The sequence below is a fragment of the Petaurus breviceps genome, unplaced genomic scaffold (assembly GCF_028583685.1).
Source record: "Petaurus breviceps papuanus isolate PSGF00001 unplaced genomic scaffold, PetGlider_PUasm1.0 90895, whole genome shotgun sequence".
NCBI classification, from domain to species: domain Eukaryota; kingdom Metazoa; phylum Chordata; class Mammalia; order Diprotodontia; family Petauridae; genus Petaurus; species Petaurus breviceps.
Window position 1 is genome coordinate 25,606,374 of NW_027187372.1, and position 26,253 is coordinate 25,632,626.

The window sequence follows — 26,253 nt, forward strand, 5'->3', positions numbered from 1 at the left end:
TGTAGTTGCATTTATACTCTTCCTGTGTGTTTCTTATTGATTTGACTCATATTTTGTACATTCTGTAGTTATTTTTTGTTTTTTCCTGCTGAGTTTTTTTTTTTTTGGTAAAATACACAATGATTGATGATTTGTGTGGTAGCTTTAGTTTATATCCTGATATTTTGCTGAAGTTATCGTTTCAATTTTTCAGTTGATTCTCTGGGGTTCTCTATGTAGACCATCATATCATCTGTACAAAGGGATACTTCTGTTTTTTCTTTGCCTATATTTATTTTCTTGATTTCTTTTTTCTTATATTTGTAACTAGCATTTCTTTTTTTGTTTGTTTTTTTTTTGCTTTTTTTGGAGGGCAGTTGGGGTTAAGCGACATGACTAGTTTTTGTGTTAAGTGTCTGAGACCGGATTTGAACTCAAGGCCTCCTGACTCCAGGGCCGGTGCTGTATTCACTGCACCACCAAGCTGTACTGTAACTAGCATTTCTAACATGAAGTTAAGTAATAATGATGATGGTGGACATCCTTTCAAAACCCTTATTTTATTGGAAAGGCTGCTAGTGTCTTTCTATTATGTATAATTCTGGCTTTTAGTTTTAGATAGGTACTGTTGACCATATTAAGGAAAGATCCATTTATTCCTATGCTTCTTAGTGGTTTTTTTTTTTAAACAGAAATGGTTGTTGTAGTTTGTCAAAAGCTTTTTTCTGCATTTATTGAAATAATCATGTGTTTTGATCTTTTCTATTAATTTGGTCATTTATGTTGATAGTTTTCTTAATATTGAACCAACTTTGCGTTCCTGATCTTAGATCCTACTTGATCATAATGTACAGTCTTTTTGATTTATTACTGTAGCTTCTTGGCTAATATTTAAACTTTTCATGAAGATATCAATCAGGGTCATTGGCATAGAGACAACTAGGTGGTACAGTGGATAGAGCACGGGGCCTATGGCCTCATACACTTAAACACTGTGTGATCCTGGACAAGTAACTTAAGGCCTGGTTACCTCAGTTTCCATATCTATAAAATCAGGATCAAAATAGAATTTAGTTCTCTGGGTTGTTATGAGGATCAAATGAGTTAATATTTGTAAAGTATTTTGAAAGCTGCAAAGTGCTGTCTGTCCGTGTGTCTGTTTATCTGACAGCTATTATTTTGTTGCTTGTTTAATTAGTACCTTTAATTTTCAAAATTTCTATTTTGTTGTTTATTTGGGGTTTTAACATTTATTAGATTTCTAGATTTTTTTATATATAAATGCTCAGTTTGTTTTATATGTTTTTTCTTTTTTGTTGTTGATAAAAGTGTTGAAAGATAGAAATTTTCCCCTTAGGACTGCTTTTCAGTGTATATTGTCTCATTGTTATAATTTTTGTTAATGCAGTTTTCTGTTTTCAGTGAGAGAGAGTGTGCTCAGCCCTAGTAAGCAGTTTGTTTTTGCTTCTCTGTACCCTCTTTTGGATGGAGGTACTCATTATAGTTTCTCTATTCCTTCATCATTATTCAGTCTGGTGTTCTTTTGTTTATCTTTTTTTTTTTTTAGTGTGTGTATACACACACACACATGAACTGTGCTGTTCTGCCATTCACTCTGCCATCTTCACTGGAAGTGGATGATGTTGATGACATTCCATCTTAAAGAGATTGTTGACCCATTCAAAGTTATATTCTGTAATGCATATGTATTGTGGACTTTATATTGTTTTAGAATTTACTTTTAAAACAGCAGAGTTGTTTTTCTGTCTCTTAAAAGTAACTCCCCTTTTTTCTTAGTGTGGAAAAACTTTCTTTTATGGGTTAAATTTCTTCATGGTTATAAGTCTTAAAGATATCTTTGTGTGTATCTTAATGTGTACTTCACATACACATGTGTACTAGTGTACTTCAGTAGCATCATCTTAGCTATGAAATAAACATAAAACAGGACTTACACAGCACAAGGACAACTTTATCTGCCAACCTATTTCAGTAATTTTTCTAACAGCTTTGCTTATTTTCCAGTACTTGGCACTGAAAAGTTAAAATGGATGATAGCTATTACTTAATGAGGAATGCCATCTTAGGAAGCAGGTTGGTGTAGTGGAATTCCAGAGGAGTGCTGGATTCAGCCTCAGAGAACTAGATTCAAATCCTGTTTCTGCCCCTTAATGACTTGTGTGACCTTGGGCAGGTACTTTCCTTAATTTCTGTGGCTCTCAAATTTCAACCTCTGGAAAATGAGGGGATTGGTAGCTGAGACCCTTATACCTCAAAATTTGTGATCCTGTGAAGATCACACTTTGGGCTATATTTATATGTACACATACACACACTCATACATTTATTAAGAGTTTCTGACTAACCTGTTTTTGTCTTGGAATATTTTGTAAAACAGTAACATGACATATAGGTTAAAAAATCATGGAGGAGGAGGAGTTATTCAAATTATTATATAAGATATTTAGCAATCAAATCTTTTCCCTAATAATCTTTAAGTGAAGAACAAATAATATGAAATTAAGTGATTTTGACTTAATTTTTATTTTGCAAGTCGTGAGAGTATTTATTGTAGTAAATATAGTAAAAGCTACTTCACATTAAAAGTTACTGAGAGGGGCAACCAGGTGGTGCAGTGGATAGAGGACAGCTTCTGGAGTCAAGAGGACCTGAATTCAAATTCGACCTCAGACACTTGACACTTACTAGCTGTGTGACCTTGGGCAAGTCACTTAACCCTAATTGCCTTGCCTTCCCCTCCCCCCCAAAAGTTACTGAGGCGATTAATTCATCATAAAATCAAATTCAGATATGATTTTGTGTATGTGTTTTTTTTAAAGCAATTGGGGTTAAGTAACTTGTTCAAGGTTACATGGCCAGTTGTTTCTGGGTGTGGTGCTGAGTATCTAAGCCCAGATTTGATCTAGGTCATCCCGACACTGGAGCTGGTGCTCTTACTCGCTGAGCCACCTGGCCGCCCCTAAGCAATTGGGGTTAAGTAACTTGCTCAAGGTTACACGGCCAGGTGTTTCTGGGTGGGTGCTAAGTGTCTGAGCCCGGGATTCGATCTCCAGGTCATCCTGACACTGGAGCCCGTGCTCTTACTTGCTGTGCTACCTGGCCGCCCCTTTGTGTATGTATTTTGTTGGTCATGGGCCTCAGATTTGCACATTGGAGAAAATACTGGACTTGTAGTCAGAGAGATCTGAGTTCAAATATGGCCTGACACTTACTAGCTGGATCACCCCAGACAAGTCACTGTTTTCCTTAGTTGTAAAATGGAGATAATAATAATACATACCTTCCAATGGTGTTGTGAAGATCAGATGAGATAATGATTGGAAAGCACTTAGCACAGTTCCTGGCATGTAGTAAGCCAAAATGTTAGCTATTGTTATTAGCACTAGGGTACTTAGCTCATAACCTGAATCTTACCACAGATCCTTTCATAAAACTTTTCTTTATTGCTGGCCTGAGACAATATGAGTTACAAAGTAGAATTAATATGTTAAGCACATGAATGGATAGCAAGAGATTTATCCTATAGGCTAAGGTTAAGTTGATTTTATGGACCTCATATATGGGTAGTACTGATTTTCTGCCTACCTTTCCAAGGTTTTAGTGTTTCCTACGAAGTACCATTCAGTAAAATTGAGTTACTTTGTGGAGGTAGCAGGATTGATTAAATCTTACATAACTTTATATTTACCACTTAGGTATAGAGTAGAAAGAGTGCTAGATTTGGGGTTAGAGGATTTGGATCAACATCTTGACTCTATTCCTTATTACTTGTTTGAATTTGGGCAAGTTGCTTAAACACTTGGGATCTGTTTAGTCAACTGTAAAATGAAGGATTTGCACTAGATGACTTTTAAGGTTTCTTCATATTCCATTTAGTTGAAAGGAACCATCTAAAGAACTCTGGTTCCTTCCAGCTCCTTTTAGATGGATTCTGAAAGGGTTCAAATCTGTCCAGCATCTGAATCTAAGATTCTTTTGTGCTGTGATTGCTGTTGTATACTTTCTAAAGAACAGGTTTTTTTGTTGTTTTTGCTTTTTGACATACTAGGTATCAACAGAGTGGGGTAGGTTTTTTTTTTGGCTAAATTGGATATATAAACCATTTTTTCAACACTTTGTATATACTGAAATGTTGATCATAATAAAAATTTCCTTAATACTGCTTTATGATGCCTTTATCACTTGTTTGGCAGGCTGTGGAAATTTTTCTTTTGTTGTACTTTTGCGTCCAATGCCTAGTTAGGTATTTTGACTTCAGAGCCAGCAAAATTAAATTTAGATAGTTACTGGTTCCTGACCTAGTTTTGTCAGGTTATAGTATCTATCTAAGGCTCTCCAGTGAGGATTACTGGAAAAGAAAAAACAAAGGTTTTATATATTATAGAGAAATGCAGTAAAACCATTTAGAAAATCAAATCGTAGTCATTAAAAGTTTTTTTTTCCTGTTTTCTACTTTCCTTAAAAGTATTGTAGTACAAACATTTTCTTCTTAGAATATTAATTATGCCCTCAATTTTATTTGTAATTAGCACTGATTTTTAGTTTTTTCTTCTTCTGACTTTTGTTAATGGGACATTTTGCAGAGAGAGAGGGAAACCTCTTTTTGATTGATATTGATATGGCATATTATTTTCATTATATTAAGAATTAATCTAAGCACTGAGGGATTCAAACACAAGAAAGCAAGACCTTGCCCTCAAAGTGCTAATGTTCTAATGGGGGGAGATAGTAACACATAAAGGGAGCTGGGATGGGTCTAGGGGACTACATGCTGCAACTTTGTTTGAGAGTGACCTTGGAAGTGATATGCAGGCCTGATTTCTAGTCAAGTTAAAGCAGAACTCACCTCTTTGAGCTTATGGTGATCCTAATGTCCAAGTATAATAGGGAGTGATGAAGAGGTTGAGGATAATGGGTAGATTGTAGGTTGTATGGTTTGGTTTGGTGCCTTTTCTGCCCTACAGGTCACCTTCTTAAATTGTGATGTGTAGAATTAAAGGTAATATTCTAGACATGCTCAGACCAGGGAAGAATACTTCCCTTGTCTCTAGACACAGTCTTTTAATGTATCCTAAAATTGCATTCATTTTCTTGACTGCCATGTCACACTGATTTGTCTAAAGTTAGCACTAAAACTCCCTTTTCTTTTTTAGGATGAACTGCTTTCTAGCCATGTTTTCATCATTTTGTTAACTGTGAAAATTTTTTTTTAACCTTCGTTGCATTTCTCATTAGATTTCATCTCATTTGATTCAGTCCAGTGTTCTATCTATTTTGTCAAGACCTTTCAGAATCCTGATTCGGTCATTCAGCATGTTAGCTGTCTCCTCTCATCTGCAGATTTGATAAGCATGCCATCTCTTTCTTCATCCAAATTACTGATTGTAAAGGGTCAGGTACAGATTCTTGGAACTCTCTTCTGGAGATCTGCTAAGTAGACACTGAACCATTAATAGCTATTGTTTGGAATACAATTCATCTCATCCTACTGTCATCTAATGCATATCTTTGCATCTTTTCCATAAGATCAGCTGGGAAGAATCAAGTGCTTTGCTAAAATCTAGGTAAAATCTGTCTACTCCTAATAATTTGGTTAAAAAAAAGGAACTAAGCTTAGTTTGGCATGACCTGTTCTTTTTTTTTTTTATTAATTTTTTTTCAATCAACAGAAATCTACCTTCTCTTCCTTCCATATTCTCCCCACCTGGCTCCTCCTGTTTTAAGAGAAAAAGAAAAATACCACCTTCATCAGAAATACATAGAATCAAGCAAAACAGATTCTTGCATTGGTCATGATAAGGTTTATTCTTGATGGAGCCATATTGGCTCTTTGTGATCTTTGTTTCTTTTTCAAAAGTGTTCACTATCCCTTTAATGATATCTCCTAGAATTTTTTTTCTTTTTGCTTTTTTGGAGGGCAATTGGGGTTAAGTAACTTGCCCAAGGTTACACAGCTAGTATTTTTTTTGTGAGGGTGTTAAGTGTCTGAGGCTGGAACCGAACTCAGGTCCTCCTGACTTCAGGGCTGGTGATTTACTCACTGCGCCACCTAGCCTCCCTGAGAATTTTTCAGAAATAAAAGTCAAAGTTACTTACTTAGAGTTTGAAGACTCCATTCTTCCTTTTTTGGAAATTTGGAAATTAACTCCCATCTAATTCTCTGGTACCTCTCCTGTTTCCATGATCTTTCAGAGGTCACTGACAATAGTTCAGCATCAGGTATTCCAGTTCTTTCTGTACATTAGTATATTATTAATCTGGGTCAGGTGATTTGATCTTATCCAGGGCAGCTAGATATTAATATTTTCCTCTTTATCTTTGGTTATCAGCTCCTTGGTTGTTTTTGTTTCTTTTCCAGGGCAGAAATTTTTTCCTTTTGTCAGAGAAAGGAGAAGCTAAATAATAGTTGACTTTGGGAGAGTTCACCTTATTTAAAAACAACAGGATAGGGAAAGGGGGACTAACACTATATATTAAGATTTGCTCATGTGATACATTCCTGTCAGAAAAATCCAAGAACCATTGTAGAGAGAGCATTTTGGTGAAAATGAGTGGAGACTGAGATAGAAGCAGCATTGTCATCAGAGTATGTACAGAACACCTGAACAGAAAGAGAAAGTTCATGAATTTGGGAATAATCTGAAGTCTAACACAGAGACATGAGAAAATATTATTTAATATTTCTGTCAGATATTAATTTTCTAGACATCTGCTGGAGCCACCCTCTCTTTTTCTCTCTCCTAAGTAGAATAGCTAATAATTTTTTGACTTGCCTTAATGATAATTTCAATCTGAAAAAGAAAAAGGAATCCCAACAGTACAGTGTAGAGTCTAGACCAAACTTATTTGGCCTACTGCCCCCTTTAACAAAAATTACTCAGTGCTGTCCAGGAAATTGACTTTCTTTAATAACACTTTAGTAGTTTTTTTGAAATTTGTGTCATTTCAAAAAAATATAAAAAATTTTTTAAAATGATGCATGCATCTTGGGGAGGTTAGGTGGTGCAGTTGAATAGAGCACGGGCCCTAGAGTCAGGAGAACCTGAATTCAAATGTGGCCTCAGACACTTAACACTTACTAACCCTGTGACCTTGGGCAAGTCACTTAACCCCAATTGCCCCTTAAATTTAATAACTTATTATAAATTTGTTTTTTTCCTGCATTGAAATATTGATGATACAATATCATGTCATATAACCATCAGCTATTGTATTGTAAACAAGTCATTTATACACATGTACCCACACACACATTCCTCCAGATATATGCTGGGCTTCTGACAATGTGCAGTATACTCTGCTACAAACATTTGCTTGTTAAGACCTGTCAGTGGACTTGACCACTGATCAGTTGTAACTTGCATTTTGTGTGTTTATTCAGAAAATAATGTAATCATTAAGACTTTAACTTTGTTACACAACAGATGAAACATGTACAGATAGTTTTTCGAAATTTTCTTCTCTGATTTCCTTATGTTTGCACTCACCCCTTATTTTTATTCAGTGCCCCCCAAATGCACCCAAGGTTACTACCTCCTCCTTGGATTGCTCCAGCACCCCCCATAGGGTGGTATCACCCACTTTGGAAACCTGTGGTCTAGACAATAGAGTCTGAGGACTTGGGTTCAAAAACTTCTAGCACTACCTTTGTGACTTGGGGCAATTCACTTAATCTCCCCAAACTCCAGTTAATTGATTGTAAAATGAGGTTGGATGAGATGCCTTCTGAGATTGCTTCCAGCCCTAGATCCTGTTCTGCATCTAAGTCTTTATATATTACTATGTACAATCAGGTTGTCTTCTTGGGGAATGTTTTTAAATTCATAAAATAAAACACATAGGATTACGAAGGAAACCAATTATATTGAAATACAGACATAAAAACATTAGAACAAGTTAAGAACCTCTGATCTAGAATAACGCCTTCAATTTTAGTTATAAGGAATCTGAGGCATAGAAACATAAATTGAATTATTCAAGGTTACACAACTAGCTAGTGGAAGAGGGGAATAAAAATCAGATTTCTTTACTTCCAGTTCAGTGTTCTTTTCATTTTACTGTGCGTCTTTGACATTAGGAAAAAAAATTGTTTTTATTCCTCAAGATAGTACAAAATGACAAATTTAATAGTGAAACTTACTTTGTAAGACTTTTTTAGATTGTATAAAATAAATATAAAAGATTTTTAAAAATATATCATTTTGGCCTTTGAAAATAGAATAATTTTTCCAAAGTAGCTGATATGTAGAGGAAGTTTTTTTTCTTAAAATACATTTAATTTCGGGTTTAGAAATTTGTCAAATCACAGAGTAAAACATATTCTTGACTCCTAAAAGGATTTGCTTAGGAAAAAAATTGTGTGTGTGTGTATACATGAATATATGTGTACTTATGAATATGTACACATACATGTAAGATGGAACATTAGAATATTTAAATAAAAACCTATATCTGTTGCTGGCGGTTTTAGATTAAGCTTTATTATGAGACCTTTCCTTTTAGAGTGCCTTATTTAAAACATGATTTGAGTTAGCAAAATTTAATTTAAACATATAACTTGAGGTATGCTTTTATTTTTATTTTTTGCCACATTGTGCTATATCTGAAAACTTCAGTCTCAGTTGTTCCTTGGTACATTATGATCAAAGCTTATGATATAGGCTAATATTACCTTTAAGAAATTGATCATTTCTCTGTTGAAGATTGATCAGAATTTCCTAATTTGTCTCTAAGAGCTGTGAGGGTTAATCAGGCAGAATACTGAGATTTCCCTTTTACATTTTAGTAAACACTCCAGTTTAGGTTGTTTCCTCTTAACTTGTCACTTTTTAGAAGTACTCAGGGCTTTCATATTTCTTTTTATGGTAGCAATAATTATACTGCCTACCTGAAAATGAAAATAAAAGTAATCATACCCTAAGCATGAGAAGGGAGAGGAAAGGGACAGTAATATCCTACTGAAATGATATATTTCAGTTTAGTGTAAATGTTTTTGTAGATTTTATGGCTCATCTATGACCTGAGAGGAGGTGCAGAAATCAGTTTTTCTTTTCTGCTGTTTTCTGCCATTGTTCAGTAATCTCTAAAGTTTTTAGCAGGTGAGTATTTTCAACATATAGATCCTTCATCATTGCATCAAATTTTTCTTATTCTTGCAAAGCTTTAAGATCTCCTGGCCATTCTCGGTACCCTTTTCATTCCAGGTATCAAATATTTGCTTCACAGAGCTATACCCCTTTCCATCTTCAGGGCAGGAGAATAATTGGAAGGTAATGAACTTGCAGTTATTGAAGAAGTCCTGCAGCGTCTCCCACTTTTATCAAAAGACTGCATGGAGAGATGCCTTTTCAACTGTCTGGCGTAGCTGCCGGTCTCAAAAAGCCCCAGGAAAGCAAGCCATTAAATGGCTTTTGTTGAGTCTCTAAAGAGGGAGACAAAACTTTGCAGCCAGCACTGCAGTCCAGGAAGCAAGTCTTGGTAGTTGGCGATTTCTTTTTTGGTTGTGTTCTAGGAAAAATTTTATTTTTATGTGTTCCTGATAGGGCTGAAGGAAATCGGAGAAAAGCACTCTGCCTTTGGCTACTGCTTTTTTCCAGGGAAGATGAATTGAAGTTGAAAACTTTGGATTTGCATGTAGGATTCAGAATGCCTTATCTCTTTCCAGTCTCCTTGCACCTTACTCCTTTCCATGCACTCTATAATCCAAGAAGTGCCCTGGTCTGGCTTTTCTCCATATGTGGAATGATCTCCCTCCTTGCCACTACTGTTGAGGTTAAAGGTTTAGGGGTGCATAAGACCCCAAAATACCAACACTCCGGGTCCTGCCGAATGAATTCGACTCAAGTCTTCTCTTGGCCAAAGAAAGTAAAGCAAAGTTTATTAAAGGTTTGCCATAATGGGTAGACTCTTAAGGAGCCTTGGTATCTGTGATGCTTGCGTTGGACAAGTGGGCCAGAATCATCTGACATAGAATGAGTCTGTGCTAGATCATTCTCCGGTCTTTTTTTTTTTTTCATGGAGGCATGATGGGATCTTATATCTAGAGGAAGTTTTTGAACCCAGTTTCTCTGACTCCATAAGTCAAGATTCTACACTGTACCCTTGGGATTTTTCTATATTTTTCAGTTTGAAATTATCAAGGCAAGTCAAGAAATTATTAGTTGCTCTACTTTAAGGAGAGAGAGAAAGAGAGGGCTCCATCAGACATTAGAAAACTAAAATCTGACATATTAAACTGAACAGGTCAATACCAAAGGGTTTTTTTTTTTTTTTGGTTTATTTTTTAATTTAAAGCTTAGAGCCAGTGAAAATTACGCTTCTCTTTCTCAGTCATCCCTATGGTGTAAGTAGGTAGAAACTCATTCTCTGAGAAATAGGTTAGTGAAACACCACTCCTAGAATTACAAGGGATACTGGACAAGTTTTTCTTGTGCTCCAGGACCTAAATAGCACCTACCTTGATCATTAGTCTTTAAATGGTTAGATTTTGAAATCAATCAGCTGGGAGGTTGTTTGACTTGAAAGTGATAGTTCTACAGTCTGTTGCTTATGGAATTTCCCGCTAAAGCTGTGTCTATCTTTTTGTCTTGATTAATTTTTTTTTCAATCAACAAAGTCCACCTTCTTTTCCTCTTTCCTTCCCTTTGTCTCTCCATTCAGATAGTAAGAAAAACAAAATCCCTGTTAGAGTCGAGCAAAACAAATTCTTGCATTGGCCATGTCAAAAAAAAGACTCATTCCGTACTCTAGGGTCCACAACCTCTGTCTGGAGATGTGGGGGAGCATGTTTCAAGAGTCTTTTGAATCTTGGTCATCGTACTGACCAGAATTTTGAAGTTTTTGAGGGTTGTTTACAGGATTGTTGTAATTTTATAAATTGTTCTGTTTCTCACTTCCCTTTGCCTCAGTTGATAAAAGCCTTAGGTTATCTTTGAAACCATCTGCTTTATTACATAGTAGTATTCCTTCACATTATATGCTAAAAGTTGTTTAGTCATTCCTCAGTTGATAGATACCTCTCCTCATTTTCTAATTTTTTTTTTTTTGCTGTTGCAAAGAATTGCTACAAATATAGTTGTCTATTCTTGAAATATATTTTGCTTAGGACTGATCTTTCCCTTGATCTGTCCTCCTTATTATTGTTCCTTCTCTTTTCTCCCCCTTCCCTCCTGTTTTTTTTTTGTTGAGTGAAATATATTTGTTTCCCACCCTATGTCTGTGTGTATTCTTCTGACATTTAGCTAGTTCAGATAAGAGCAAGGTTCATGGGTCAACCACCCCTGCTTCTTCCTCCTTGTTTATATAAACTTCTAATTGCATACCCCAGTGACATAATAATTTTCTCCATTCTTCTTCTTCTTTGTCCACCTTTTCTAACTGACTCCTAGTATATTTTCCCCTTCCATTTCCATTCTTCTTTTAAGATCATCAGGTCATAATAGATTACTTGGACTTTTATTCTGATTACTCTTTTTCTAGAACTGTTGTTGATGATGGGATTCTGAGGGAATATATGTGTCATCTCTCCATATTAGAATGCAAAATAGCTTATCCTTTTTAAGTCTTTTATGATTGGTTAGTTATGTTTACCTTTTTACATTTCTCTTGACTTCTGTATTTGCGCTTCAAAGTTTCTGTGTGGCAGTGGTCTTTCATCAGAAATGTTTGAAAGTCTTCATTTTCATTAAGAGACATTTTCCCAGATACATTATACTCTGATTTGCTAGGTAAGTTATTTTTAGGTGAATCACGGTGAATGGTGCAGTAACTAGAACACTTAACTTGGAATCAGGAAGGCCTGAGAGTTTAAATTCAACTTTAGACACTTAGTATCTGATTTGTTCTGTCAAATCACTTAATCCGTCTTTGCCTCAGTTTCCTCATCTGAAAAAATTAGGATAAAATGAGATATTTTTAAGGCATCTTACAATTCTTAACAGGTTACATAAGTGCCAGCTGCTGATGATGTTATTGTTGTAAGTGTAAGTGTATATACTTTCCCATCTTGAATATTAAATTCCAAACTCTACCTTTTTGTTTTGTAATGACCACTAAATCTTCTGTGGTCATCACTGTGGCTTCTTGGTGCTTAGATTCTTTCTGCCTGCTTGCAGCATTTTTTTTTCTTTAACTTGGAAACTTAGGGTCTTGACTATGATGTTTCTGGAAGTTTCATATTGGAGAATCTCTCAGGAGGTGACCTGTAGATCCTTTTTGACCTTTGTCTAGTTCTAAGAGATCTGGGCAGCTTTCTTTTATAATTTCTTAAAATATTTTATCCAGTTCACCCTTTTTGCTCATTGCTTTCAGGTAGTCTAGTGATTCTTAAATGGTCTCTCTTTGATTTGTCTTCTAGGTTAGCATTTGCTAGTACCTGCCTTACATTTTCTTCTATTTTTTTCATTCTTTTGCTTTTGTTTTAATATTTTTTATAGTTTCATCGAATTATACCTTTTTTGGTCTATTTTTTTTTTTTAGGGAATTTGTTGCTTGGGCAAAAGTTTATACCTGTTATGTAAGCTGTTACTTTCATTTCCACTTCTTTCTTCGATAACTCTTAATTATTTTCTAAAATTTTTCCTCTGATGCTCTCATTTTATTCCATGCCTAAAATGTTCTCCCTCCTTTTATCTGACTCCTGGTTTTCTTGGCTTCCTCTGAGTTGCATCTAAAACCATGTCTTCTACAGGAAACCTTTCCCATCCCCTTAATTTTAGTGCTTTTTCTTTTTTAATTATTTCTGACTGGTATTATTTCACTGGTAGGGAACCAGTGAAAATGCTTAGAATCTGGAGGTGGGTGGAGGGTCTTGTTTAAGGTACAGGAGAAAGTCCTTTGTTTTTGGATTGCAGAGTATATGGTAGGGGTAAAAGGTTAAAGTATAAGGTGTAAGAAGACTGGAAAGGTGGGGGAAAGGCATGTTATGAAGAGGTTTTGAATACCAAACAGAGGATTTTGAATTTGATGTTTGAAGTGATAGGGTTCATTGAGAAGAGGAATGTGGTCAGACCTGCAGCTGAGAAAGATTAATTTGATGACTGAATGGAGAATAAATTGGAGTGTGGAGATACTTGTGGCAAGGAGACCAACTAGCAGACTATTACAATAGCCCAGGCTTGACATAATGGATGCCTGTATCAGGGTGCTGGCAGTGTCATAGGAGAGGAGGGGATCTGACAAAATTGAAATCAATAGACTGATGTGGGAATTTGAGGATGACACCTAGATTGAGAGTCTTGGGTGGCTGTGAAGATGGTGGTGGTGGTGGTGGTTATTCATTTTCCATTCTCAAAGAGGGCCAATGACATCATGAGGGTGATGTCTTGATTTGCCTGTGAATTGAATATGAATAGTGCAGGGTGGTGCAAATTCGTTAGCCTCATTCTCCTACAGAATCATCAAACCTTAATAGTAATAAGAAATTTCAGAAAGAGGGACAATTTTGGGGGTAAGATAATGAATTTCGTTTTGGATGCGTGTTTAAGATGTCTATGGGATTGCCAGTTCCAGGTGTCCATTTGGTAGAGATATGAGTCTAGACATCAGTGGATAGGTTATAAAGATAAATAGATTTGAGGATTTTCAGCATAGAGATGTTAACTGACTTCATGGGAGCTGATAAAATCACCAGGTGAAATACTCTATAGAGAGAAGAGAAGGTCTAGCCTATGCAGAGCCCACAGTTAACAGGCATGACCTAGAAGATCACCCAGCAAAGGAGATTGATCAGTAAGCTAAGAGGAGAAATAGGAGAGAGTAAGTAGTGTCACAGAATCCTAGAGAAAAGAGAGTATACAAGAGAAGAGGGTGATTGAGTTTCAAAATCTTGTAGAGGTGAAGAATGTTAAAATTTGAGGAAAGGTCATTTAATTTGCCACACAAGAAATTATTATTAATTTTGGAGAAAGCAGTTTCTATTGTATAATGAACTTAGAAGCCAGATTATAGAGTTAAAACAGTGAGAGGAAAGAAAATGGAGGTAGTGATGGTAGAAAATAAATAAGTCAAACATTTATTAAGTACCTACTATTTGCCTTGTATTGTGCTAAGCACTAGGGATACAAATATGAAATAAAAGGACCCCCTACCCTTAAGGAGCTTACAAACTAATGGGGAAAGACAACACATAAAAGAAAACTGAAAATCTGGGGTGGGGGTTACCTGGCAGTTACCTGGACTGGGGCAGGGAGAAGAAGCCAAAGAAGTCACCGATGAATGCAACCAGGTAGGAAATGAGGATATATTTAATAAATGGCTTTCTCAAAGAACTTAGTCACCAAAGGGAGGAGATAGATAAGATGATAGCTAGTGAGGAAGCATTGAGCAAATAAGATTTTTTTGCGGATGGGGAAGACATAGCATGCTTGTAGGGAGTAGGGAAACAGAGACAGGAAAAGATTGAAGATAACCAAGAGAGTATGGATGTTAGAGGGGGTAAACTGCTGGAAAAGATAGAATCAGTTGTTCATCTCAAAGGATTTATCTTTGCAAGAAGAGCTACCTCATTATGTGAAATAGATGAATAAGGAAATAGGGACAGGAGGCATCTGGGAAATGGGGAGGCAGGGAGAAGACTATGCCTTTGGTGAATGACCTCAAGTTTTTCAGTGAAATGTGAAGCAGGGTTCTCAGTTTGAGAGGGTAAAGGGAAGAGTAGCCTTGACAGGTTTACGAATGCTTGAAATGGGCATTGTCCACCACCCCACACAAAGCCATACCCCCAAGACAAGAGGACAAGGTAGTCATGAGTGAACAGGATGGATCATAACTAAGTACTAAGTACAGAGCAAGTTTTAGAAACTTAACTGTGTTGCTCTGAGCCCAGGAGCAAAGTGACAACTCAGTTCTAACCTTTAATGCACACATAAGCCTACAGTGGAATAACCAGGGCAGGAGTCCATAAAGGGAGCCAGCAGTTGACTTTCTCTGAGGGTACAGGACTGCTTAGTGGGCTAATAATGACTGACTTTGTGGCAGTCTACTAAAATTCAATTATACTTAAGCCAAACAGATCCAACTTGCAGAGCTCAGTCCAGAAAGGCTATGAGCAGATATCTTCCTAGATCATGCTATTTTGGAAGCAATGAAAACTTAGAGAGTCACCCAGATTGAACTGTGAAAGCAACAGAAGGACATTAGAAGACAGAAGCTCAGGCATGAGTCCAAAGATAAGATTATGACTAGAAGAATGAGCAAACAAAAATGAACCTCACCTTAAAGAGCAACCATGGGAATAGGCAAGCCCAAGACTCACACACAAAGAAGACAGTAGCTTGAAAATATTTACAAACAAAACCTCAAAAAAAAATGTAGATTGGTCACAAGAATTTCTAGAAGAGTTAAGCAAAAAGTTAAAGGAGTTAAAAAATGATAAAAAAAAAAAACAAATGAGAGCTATGCAAGAAAGATATGAAACAAGAATTAACGTCTTGCTCAAAAAAGAGATAACCATACTGAAGAAAATAACTCCTTAAAAATTTGAATTGGCCAAACAGACACCATGAGATGACTCCATGAGATATAAAGAAATAATAAAACAAAGTCAAAAGACTGAAAAAAATGTAAAATATTTCATAGGAAATGGAAAATAGATCAAGGACGTGTCATTTAAGACTAATGGAATTACCTGAAAGCTATGAACAAAAATACAGCTGACGTCACTTTTTTCCCCACCATAAACTATTTTTATTGCAATAAAAAAAAAACATTTTAAATAGTTTATTTTTAAAGCATTCTTTTCTTTTTAAATTTTGAGTTCCAAATTCCTTCCCTACTTCCTATTTCTCCCTCACCCATTGAGAAGGCAAGCGGTATGATAATTATATATGTGAAATCATGCAAAATATTTTCACTCAATTAAAAAAATAGATGTTTCAGTCTGCATTCAGAGTTCATTTGTTCTCTTTCTCTGAAGGTGGATAGCATTTTTTCATCATGAATCCTTTGGAATTGTTTTTGGATCATTGTCTTGATCAGAGCAGCAAAATTTTCCTAGTTGATTATCATGCAGTGTTGCTGTTACTATGCACAATGTTCTTCTAGTTTTTCTCACTTCACTTTGCGTCAGTTCATATAGATTGTACCATGTTTTTCTGAAACCACCCCTTCATCATTTCTTATAGCACAATAGGACTTTATCACAATTGTATACCACAACTTGTTCAGTCATTCCCTATTTCATGAGTATCCCATCAATTTCCAATTCTTTGCCATCTCCAAAAGAACTGCTATAAGTATTTTTGTACATATAGATCCTTTTTCCTTTTTATTTTATCTCTTTGGGGTCACAGTTTTATAGCCCTTTGGGCATAGTACCAAATTGTTCTCCAGAATGGTCGAGCCAGTTCATTGCCCCATCAACGGTTCATGAATGTAACTATTTTTCTTCATCACCTCTGGCATTTGTCATTTCTGATAGTGGTGATGTGGTACCAGAGACATCACATTTCAAGAAATTACATAGAGGAAAACTTAGAATCAGAGGGCAAAGTAGAGATTGAAAGAATTCATTGGTCACCTCCTAAAAGAAAACCCTAAAATGATAACTCACAGAAATATTATAGCCAAAATCTAGAGCTCCCAGGTTAAGGAGAAATACAAGCAACCCAAAAGAAAGAATTTAAGTACCATGGAGCCATAGTCAGGATCACAAGATTTACCAACCACCACTTTGAAGGAAAGGAGAGCTTGGAATAAGACTATCCAGAGGCAATGAATCTAGGATTATATCCAAGAATAATGTACCAGCAAAACTGAGTATAATCCTACTGGGGGAAAATGGATGTTTATTGAAATAGAGGTATTTTAAGCATTCTTGATGAAAAGGCCAGAGCTGAATAGAAATTTTGACATTCAAACATGGGATTCATGAGAATCATTTAAAAAGTCAAACATAAGTGAAAAATCATAAAGAATTATACTATTTACATTCTTATATGGGAGAAATTTATCATCACTTAGAGGGAATCTAATTAGACAGAGGACCTAGGTATGATTATATTGTTGGGATGACCTCAAAAGAAGACTGTAAGAATAAGGAAGAGGTATATAGTGTATGTGTGTGGGGTGGGGGGCGGGGGAGAATAGTGGAAATTGCATCATGTAAATGGGTGTAACAGCAAGCACCCTAGCATATTTAGGGTGGCTGCCAAAACAGGTTCTTAGATCTGCTTTTCTTTTTTTTTTTTTAGAGCAATTGGGGTTAAGTAACTTGCTCAAGGTTACATGGCCAGTTATTTCTGGGTGTGGTGGCAAGTATCTGAGCCCAGATTCGATCCCAGGTCATCCTGACTCTGGGACCAGTGCTCTTACTCACTGATCCACCTGGCCACCCCTAAGCAATTGAGGTTAAGTAACTTGCTCAAGGTTACATGAGCCAGGTGTTTCTGGGTGGATGCTAAGTGTCTGAGCCCAGATTCTATCCCAGGTTATCCTGACTCTGGGGCCAGTGCTCTTACTCACTGTGCTACCTGGCCACCCCAGATCTGCTTTTCTAAAAGAAAGCAACTCAAAATGGATTAACACTCTTGCTTTAATCAAACATAGGTCATTTACCTAGTTCAGGGGAAAAAGGTCAGTACCCCGAACTTCAGAGAATACAGAGATTACGAGCAGAGAGAGAATACAGACAGAAAAACAGATCAGCAGACAGGCTTCCAACTGTCTGACCATTACATCCGTACCTAGTCAGTTACCAGAGAGGGAAGCACCAACATCTGGGTTTTCAAAGCTGGGCAGTTTAACAGCTGCCCAGAGTCTCGTCTGGTCAAATCACATACAGATCTTCTCAAAGTGAGCCCCAAAACAAAATGTCACATCAAGGTATATATAACCTTCTCCTGGCTCAGAGAATTTCACAACCCTCTTGACCTACTGCCCAATCACAAAGTATCAAGGTGTAGGAGTTTTTGAAAAACAAGCTTCCTGCCACAGGTTCCAGGTGACTACTTTGAGCCTATTAGGGGGCAGAGTATATTTTCAACTTCATTCTCATTTGAACTGGTTAAAGGAAGGAAGGAAGAATATACCTTTAGACTCAGTTGAGTACAGAAATTTATCTCAACAGAGAAGTGAGAGGGAGGGAAAGGGGTTAATAGGAAAGAAGCACAGGGATGGGTTGGAGAAAGAGGGGAAGTAGATTAAGGGAAGCAGTAGTCAGAAGCAAAACAAATTCCTAAAGAGAGGACAAGTAAAAAAATATGTAAAAGTATAAGAGAATATGATGAAGGGAAATATACAGTTAGCAGTCATAACTGTGAATGTTAGTTGCGAGAGGAAATAAAAAGTAAAACTTTATGATAGTGGGAGACTTCAGTTTACTCCCCTCAGACTTAGATAAATCTACAATAAAAAAAAAGTGAAGTTAAGGAGTTGAATATAATTTTAGAAAAGTTAGATGTGATATCCATCTGGAGAATATTATATAATATTGTTATAATTTGCAATAAGGCATCTAATATATTATTATAGTGGTAATCACATATGTATAAGGGAATACTATATAAGAAACACCCTGTTTAGATCTGAGAAAGCTTCTCTTGCTTTGCAGAACTCTAACCCAAGTCAGGATCCAGTCAAGGATGGTGACGGCTTTGGGGGAAGCAGTTTTGGGAATTAGTGGCAGAAGCTCTTATTGGCCTCTTAGATGAAATTCTTCATACTTCTTTATAACTTATAATTAATAGTACTAAAAAGTGCAAAATTGTGTATTCTTTTATTAAAATCTATTAAAAAGAAGTTCTTTGTTCTCTTTAGAAAATGTGCCAGAGGAACTTCGAGAGCCATTTTACACAGATCAATATGACCAAGAACACATCAAGCCACCTGTTGTGAATTTGCTACTGTCGGCAGAACTGTATTGTCGTGCTGGGAGTCTTATTCTCAAGAGTGATGCTGCAAAACCACTTTTGGGCCATGATGCTGTAATCCAGGCTTTAGCACAGAAGGGACTCTATGTTACTGACCAAGAGAAATTGGTAACAGAGCGAGATCTACACAAAAAACCTATACAAATGGTGAGTATTTTAAATGATGTAAACACCTCACATTTATTTAACATGTACGCTTTTTAACACAATAGCAAAAATTTAGTGACTAAATTTTTTGTTAAATTGGACACTGATCACTTTGTCAAGTCTTATTTTTCCCTTTTGTAATCATTCCATGTCCTTCTTATAAGTGAAAATACAACTTTAATAAGATAAAATCTTTTGGGATATACTTGTTCCCACTTACTAATTGGGTGAAACAGTTATAACTTCTTTCCACTTAAAACTGAGTAAACCGTATCAATTAAAAAATCTTTTTCTAGCTGTTTTTCTTAGATATAAGAGGATTGGAAGAAAGTCTTTGTATAGCTATATGAGAATATGTGCATAACTTTATCAGGAAAGAAAGTTGAGACTCAAAGTTGTGGTATTGTTTACTTATCTAAATGATAAGTTTAATATCACTTTCTGTACATTGAATATTTTGGAGGCTTTTGTTTATTATGTTATAAGAGGATGTATTCTCTGCTTTAAATTATGACCCAGGAAAAGACAGAGGAGTTGTCAGAGATTTTTTTCCCAGAGAAATCAGTTTCATATACTATTTCTTAAAAAGAATGATCAAGAGAAGTTTGGGATTAATTAAGAAATAAAATAAACACATGCACACACAAAACTAGCCGTGTGACCTTGGGCAAGTTACTTAACCCCAATTGCCCTCCAAAAAGCAAAAAAAAAAAATTTAAATAAGTACAATCCTAGGGTGGCAAGGTGGCACAGTGAGTAAAGCGTTGGCCCTGGAGTCAGGAAGACCTGAGTTCAAATCCGGCCTCAGACACTTAACACAAAAAAACTAGCCATGTAACCTTGGGCAAGTCACTTAACCCCAATTGCCCTCCAAAAGGCAATAAATAAATAAATGAATGAATGAGTGTGGTTTCATAGAATGGTCAAAAATGTTATTTCATGTATAGAAATATCTACATAAATACAGTATTTTAAAAATTGATGCTCTTTATTCTTATCAAACTAAGCCTAAAGGAGAATACAAATAGACACTATAAAAATCACAAAAAGAAGTATAGATTACAAAAACTTAAAAATTATTTGTCAAATTTGAATATATTAGAATTAGCTCAATTAATTAACAATAGTCTTGGTTACAGATACAAAGATATATAGTAGATAGGGAAAGAGCAGACCCCAGAGTTCAAGAAGTGGGCTTCAAGACCTGTCTCTAATACATACTTTGTGATCCTGAGTATTAACTGACAGCTTTCTCAAAGACTGGAAAGTGAAGAATAATTATAGTGATACAGTGGTAAGATAGTATTATTTCATGTGTAGAAATGTCTGTGTAAATATAGAATTTAAAAAATGCTACTCTTTGATCAGAACAAGCCTAAAGGAGAATACAAATAAAGAATTCCTAATATCAGAAAAAGAGGTATGGATAGGATAACCTAGAGTTGTTTGTCAAATTTAAATATATTAGAATTGGCTCAATTAATATGTATAGTCCTAGTTATAGATACAAAGGTACCTCACTGAGAGCTCCCTACATGAATGAAATAGCAGATCTGATCTGGTCCCCCTAAGATGTCAGATAGTAATTAAGAAGGATTGAATATTCTGGGAGGTGCTAGGGCTTAAAATAAAAATTTAGATTATTCTAAAGGGGTGATAGATCCAGAACAGAATTAAGGAAGACTAGGAATGTTTGGACTTGAAATAATAGAAAACAGCCATGCCTTCCTATACTGGGTTGGTGACCAATAAATATAAGCATTATAACATTTTTCATGCTATTTTTCCTTCCCATTGAGAAGAGAGATTCACTTTGTAAATTCAATATTGAATGATATTGATAATTAAATATATCATGTTAATATTGGAGATCTTAAGGGGAGGTAGCAGGAGTAGTCAGGAAGACTTTTGGGGTCATATTCTGCCTCTGACATTTGGTAGCTGTGACTACAGGCAGGTCACTTCATCTCTCTAGATTTAGTTTCCTCATCTATAAAATGAGCAATTGTTAGATAAGTTGATTTCTAAGGGTCTTTCTAGATTTATAAGTATGATGCTATAATTCTAGTAGTAGGGATTTAAGAATCGGCTAGAGGTTTGATCAGATGACTAGTAAGGTCATTTTTTAAATTCTAATACAGTGATCTGCTTTTTAAAATTTTCATTGACTTTACCAGTGTTTTTCCCTATCTCTTTAAACATTCTTGGAACATTTTATAATTTTAAAATACTGAAAGAATTATGTCTTTAAAGAAAATCTAGATTAAATCAGTCAACTGACTAGCATTTATTGAGAGTTTACTATGTTCCAGGCACTGTACTAATAAGCACTGAGGATACAAAAAGAGGCAGAAAACAGTTTTTTCCCACAAGAAACTTACGGTCTGATGGGGGAGACAACCTGGAGACAAATATATACAAAGCAAGCTATATACACGATAAATAGGAAATAATTACTAGAAGGAAAACACTAGAATTAAGAGGAATTGAGGAAGACTTCCTGTAGAAGGTAAGATTTTAGTTGGGACTTAAAGGATGCCAGGGAGGTCGGTAGTCGGAGCAGAGGAGTGAGAGTGTTCCAGGCATGGGGGAACAGCCAGAAAGAATGCCCAGAGATGAGAGATGCAGTAGCTTGTTTGTAGGACAGCCAGAAGGTTATTGTCACTGGATTGAAGAGTACTTGTTAGGGAGTAAGGTGTAAGAAGACTGTAAAGACAGGAGGGGCTAAGTTACAAAGGGCTTTGGATACTGAATAGAGCTTGTTTGATCTTGGAGGCAGTAGGGAGCCCCAGGAGTTTATTGAGCAAGGCAGGAGGGGTGATATGATCAGATTTGCATTTTATGAAAATTACTTTGGTGACTGAATGAAAAATGGATTGGAGGGGGAAGTACTTGAGGCAAGAAGTCCCAATACCAGTCTATTGCAGTAGTCTTGGCATAGGATGATGAGGGCCTGTCCTAGAGTTATGGAGGTATCAGAGGAAAGAGACATATGTGAGAAATGTTACAAAGGTGCAATTTGGCAACAGATTGAATGTTGTTGGAAAGGAAGGAGATAGTAAGGAATCCAGAATGACCCTTAGGTTGCAAGCCTACGGGACTGGGAGGATGGAGTTGCCCTCTACACTAATGGGAAAATTAGGAGGATAGGGAGGTTTTGAGGGAAAATATTTTGAGTTTGGGGCATGTGGAGTTTAGTGTTTGTTGGACATCCAGTTCAGAGATGTCTGATAGGCAGCTGGATATATGAGACTGGAGGAGAGAGATTAGAGCCAGATATTAGCATAGAGATAGTATTTAATACAAGGGTACTAATGAAATCCACAAGTAGTTTGGGGGGAGAAGAGAAGAGGAACCAAGAGAAAATTCTGAGGGATGTTTGTTGTCAGAGAGCATGGTCTGGAAGAGGAATTCATAAAGACTAAGGAGGAAAGGTGTGATAGGTTGGAGGAGAAGCAGGAGAGAGTGGTGTTATAAAAATTTAGAGAGGAGATTATCAAGAAGAGGGTGATCCATAGTTTCGGAGGCTGCAGAGCGGTCAAGAAGAATGAGGATTGGAAAAAGGCCATTGAATTTGGCAATTCAGAGATCATTGGTAATTTTGGAAAGAGCAGGTTTGGTGGAATGGTGAGGTTGGAAGCAGGATTGTAAGGGATTAAAATCAGATTGAGAGGAAAGTGGAATCACCTGTTGTAGAATTTTCAAGGAGTTTGGACACAAAGGACAGAGAAAACACACATACACACATATGATCTCTGTCTATCTAATCTATCTGTCTGTCTGTCTATCTATCTATCTGACAAAGGCATATTTGTAGGCAGTAGGGAAGGGGCCAGTAGACAAGATATTAAAGATAAGTGAGAGTGGAGATGACAGAGGGAGGAGAATGGATGGACTGAGATCACTTGTGCTGTTAGAGAAGGGTCAGTCTTAAAGGAGGAAGATCATCTCTGGGTGATAAGGGGTGAAGGAGGAGATAGCAGCATCAATTTATGCCAGTCTTTCATGGTTTTCTCTGTTTTTCATAGTTGTCATTTTTACAGTGCAGTAATATTCTATTACATTCATGTACCACAATTTCTTTAGCTGCTCCCCAATTGATGGGCCTTGTTTCCAGTTCTTTGCTACCACTTATAGATAAGCATGTGCTTTAGTTACTTTTCTCATTTCCATAATAGATGTTTATTGTCCTCTGACCTGTGTTCAAGGGTAGTGCACTAAGCTCTTGTATTTGGTAAACTGACCCCTGCTTACCGTGTTTCCCCAATAATAAGACACCGTCTTATTATTTTTTTGGACAGAAAAACACCAGAGGGCTTATTTTCAGGGGAGGGCTTATTTTAATGAACATTGACAGCAATTTTAATAAACAGGTAAATGTGAACAAAAAAATGTACCTTTATTCAATAAGCAAATCACTGGGGAAGAACAGGATGACGTGCTCACTGCTGCAGCTCTCATTGGATGCAGCTCAGAGCGCGGCGTGCGTTTCACGGGGGGGGGGACGGGACGGTGCATACAGAGGGTACCGTAATGTAGCGTGTAGCGCAGGGGATCACCTTCACTACAGTAGCGATCTCAATAGGGCTTATTTTCGGGGGAGGGCTTATTTTAGAGGAATCTTACACAGTAAGGGGAGGGCTTATTTTCGGGATAGGTCTTATTATCGGGGAAACACGGTAGCAGACATTGTATTGTCAATGCCTCTGGTTCATTCTTCATGTCACCTTTTCCCTGTTGTTACTATTGTTTGGGCTTCTTATTGCTTATCATCAGATCACTTTGGAAGGAAGCAAGAATACACTTGTAAGCTTTTAAATGTTTAGTTCTATTAACTATTGCCTCTTGTATAACTTTGACCCACCTGTATACTTACTCTCTGCTTGGGATGCTGAAGGCAAAAGTTTGTGATATACTGTTTCACAATGAAAGATTTTCCAGGAAAGAAATAAATTTGCCTGCTCTACATTCTCCACAATCATGTTTTGATTAATGGGAATGGTGATAGGTGAAAGATGGAATGGCTGAGAAAACAAAAGTTCAGTTTTCTTAGCATATTGATTTATTAAGCAGTGCATGTCAATGGCCTAACAAACTGGGACCAGACCTTCTCAGCTTAGACTTGGGGAAGATGGACTTTTATACATTAAAAATAATTAATCAAATAAGAGCAATTAATTAAAAGGAAACAATATAACATTAGGTAATCTGATTTCTAATTGGATGAAAGATTAGGGACTTTCTAAGTTGGCAGGGGGGAGAGTAAAAAAGGTACAATTCCCTGAAATCAGAAGAGGAGGTATCCTACTTCCTCCAAGTGTCTGTTAACATCAAAGGAACATGGAAACAATAACTGATCAGGGCAGGGCCATTTTTCAGGTAAGACATAAAGGTTGCTTGAGATACACAAATGGGAGAAAACTCCTTGAATCATTCTTTGAGTCTAACTAGGTTTCTGATCAGCATAACCTAGTCTTTGATTTAAGGGTCTCTAAGCATCAATGAGAGCTGGTCCAGTTTCCCAGCCCCATGGGGATAGGCTCAGATAATGCAAAAAGGTTTTCTCCCAAGTTCCCACAGTTGAATAAAGTTTTCTCACAAGACAGAATCTGGACTAGATCCATAATTGAATAAACTAAGTTAGTTCCAGAATTGAGTCCCAAAATGGAGTCAGTGTGGCTCACTCAGTTCCCACAATTAACTAACCTCTTGCTGTCCTAATCCCTTCAATTCTCTCAGGAGAAAAGTTTTGGCAAAACTGCATAAGGTCACCCTTGCTTTCATTAAAACTGTTTTAATAAAGCTGTTGTAGGCAGAAAAAGCTTCATGGAAAGAGGAAAAGAAAAAGTTCCTTTTGCTACTACTTTGGATATTATCATAGCAGTTGATACAGGGGTCTCAGAGATCCTTTATTACCTGGACCACCGTAGTATTCTAGTATTCCTTTTATAGTTACTGGGATCTTTTAAGATTGTTTTCAAGGAAAACTTGGTATTTGAATTAATACTTGATCCAAGCAGAATTAATCAGGTACTAAGAAAAGGTTTCATTATTGTGCAAAAATCTCCAACACGGTACTTCTAAGAAAAATTACAGTTAGAGAAGAATAAAAATTGGTGAACTTAAGGAAGATGTTAAATCATTGTGCTGCATCATATTACTGATGAAGATTTATAATAGAGAAGTTTCATAAAAGACATTATTAAGGACATATGCAGGTGAAGCATTAAGGATGAGAGAGAGAGAATGACATAGATATATAAATATCTCATTGATGCAAGAGGAAAATCTCCTGGGCCTTCCTGTGTGGAAAATTTTACTAAAGACGTGGATAAAAAACATGCAGGTTGGAGAGACATGGACAGGTTGTGATTTGTACCAGTGACGGGGTGGGAGGACTAACCCCACTGATGATATCGCAGATCTAACCAGATACTTTGTTAGTTCTTTTTATGAACATAGAATCTAATTAGTACCATAGATTTTGGGTCATAATTAATTTTCATTTAACTTATCTTTTTTCTTAAGTGTGTAAAATTCTTAGTGAAATTTCTTTCGTTTTCATTTCTTTATAAATTTTTAAAGTTGCCAGTCTGAAAATGTATTTTTTCATGTTAATTGTGTTTTTTTTTTAAATCAAGAGCCATGTTACACATATTTAGCATTCTGGTATACCTTATTAATAATCCAGTAATGTAATTCTCTTTTAGAATAAATTGTATTAAAAGGTCTTTGTCTAACATACTTCTCCACCAAGCTGGTTGGAAAACATTACCTAAAAATTTCCCTTGATGAAGAGAAAGAATGTCCCTTCAAGTGAGATAATATATATAAAATAATACTTAAAATTTCAATCTAAGTGTCAGCTTATTTATATTAATGAAGAAATCTTTATTTGTAAAAGTTTTTGCACTATGTAAAAATGTGAAAAAAAAAAGTGAATGTGGGAGACAAAAGGCTGAAGATCTATTTCTGATTTCCTTTTTTTTCATACCAGCATCATCCTTTTCTCATTCATTTTGTAATTGTTTTTGGTTACACCTTTTTGTTGGCCCTCAACCTGCCCGTTTTGTCATTAGGACCTGTTAACTCAACCATTCTGATGTTTCTTACATCTTTCTTGTTCCATTCACCCTGCCATTACTGTAATTTATATCTATATTAGTTCTTACCTAGATCATTGAGAGCTTCCAAACTGGTTCTCCTATTCCCATATCCCCTAGTCCTTTCTGTATGTCTT

At 36.2% G+C, this 26,253-nt stretch overlaps 1 protein-coding gene across 3 annotated transcripts in view; it reads left to right on the forward strand.

Annotated features, from left to right (window-relative positions):
- CAMSAP2 (calmodulin regulated spectrin associated protein family member 2) overlaps positions 1-26,253 on the forward strand; it is a 154,677-nt gene that overhangs the window by 19,595 nt on the left and 108,829 nt on the right. For all 3 annotated transcript variants that reach the window (XM_069074526.1, XM_069074524.1, XM_069074525.1), the window contains exon 2: positions 18,754-19,013. In XM_069074526.1, the coding sequence (XP_068930627.1) occupies positions 18,754-19,013 (260 nt within the window). The remainder of the gene's footprint in view (positions 1-18,753; positions 19,014-26,253) is intronic.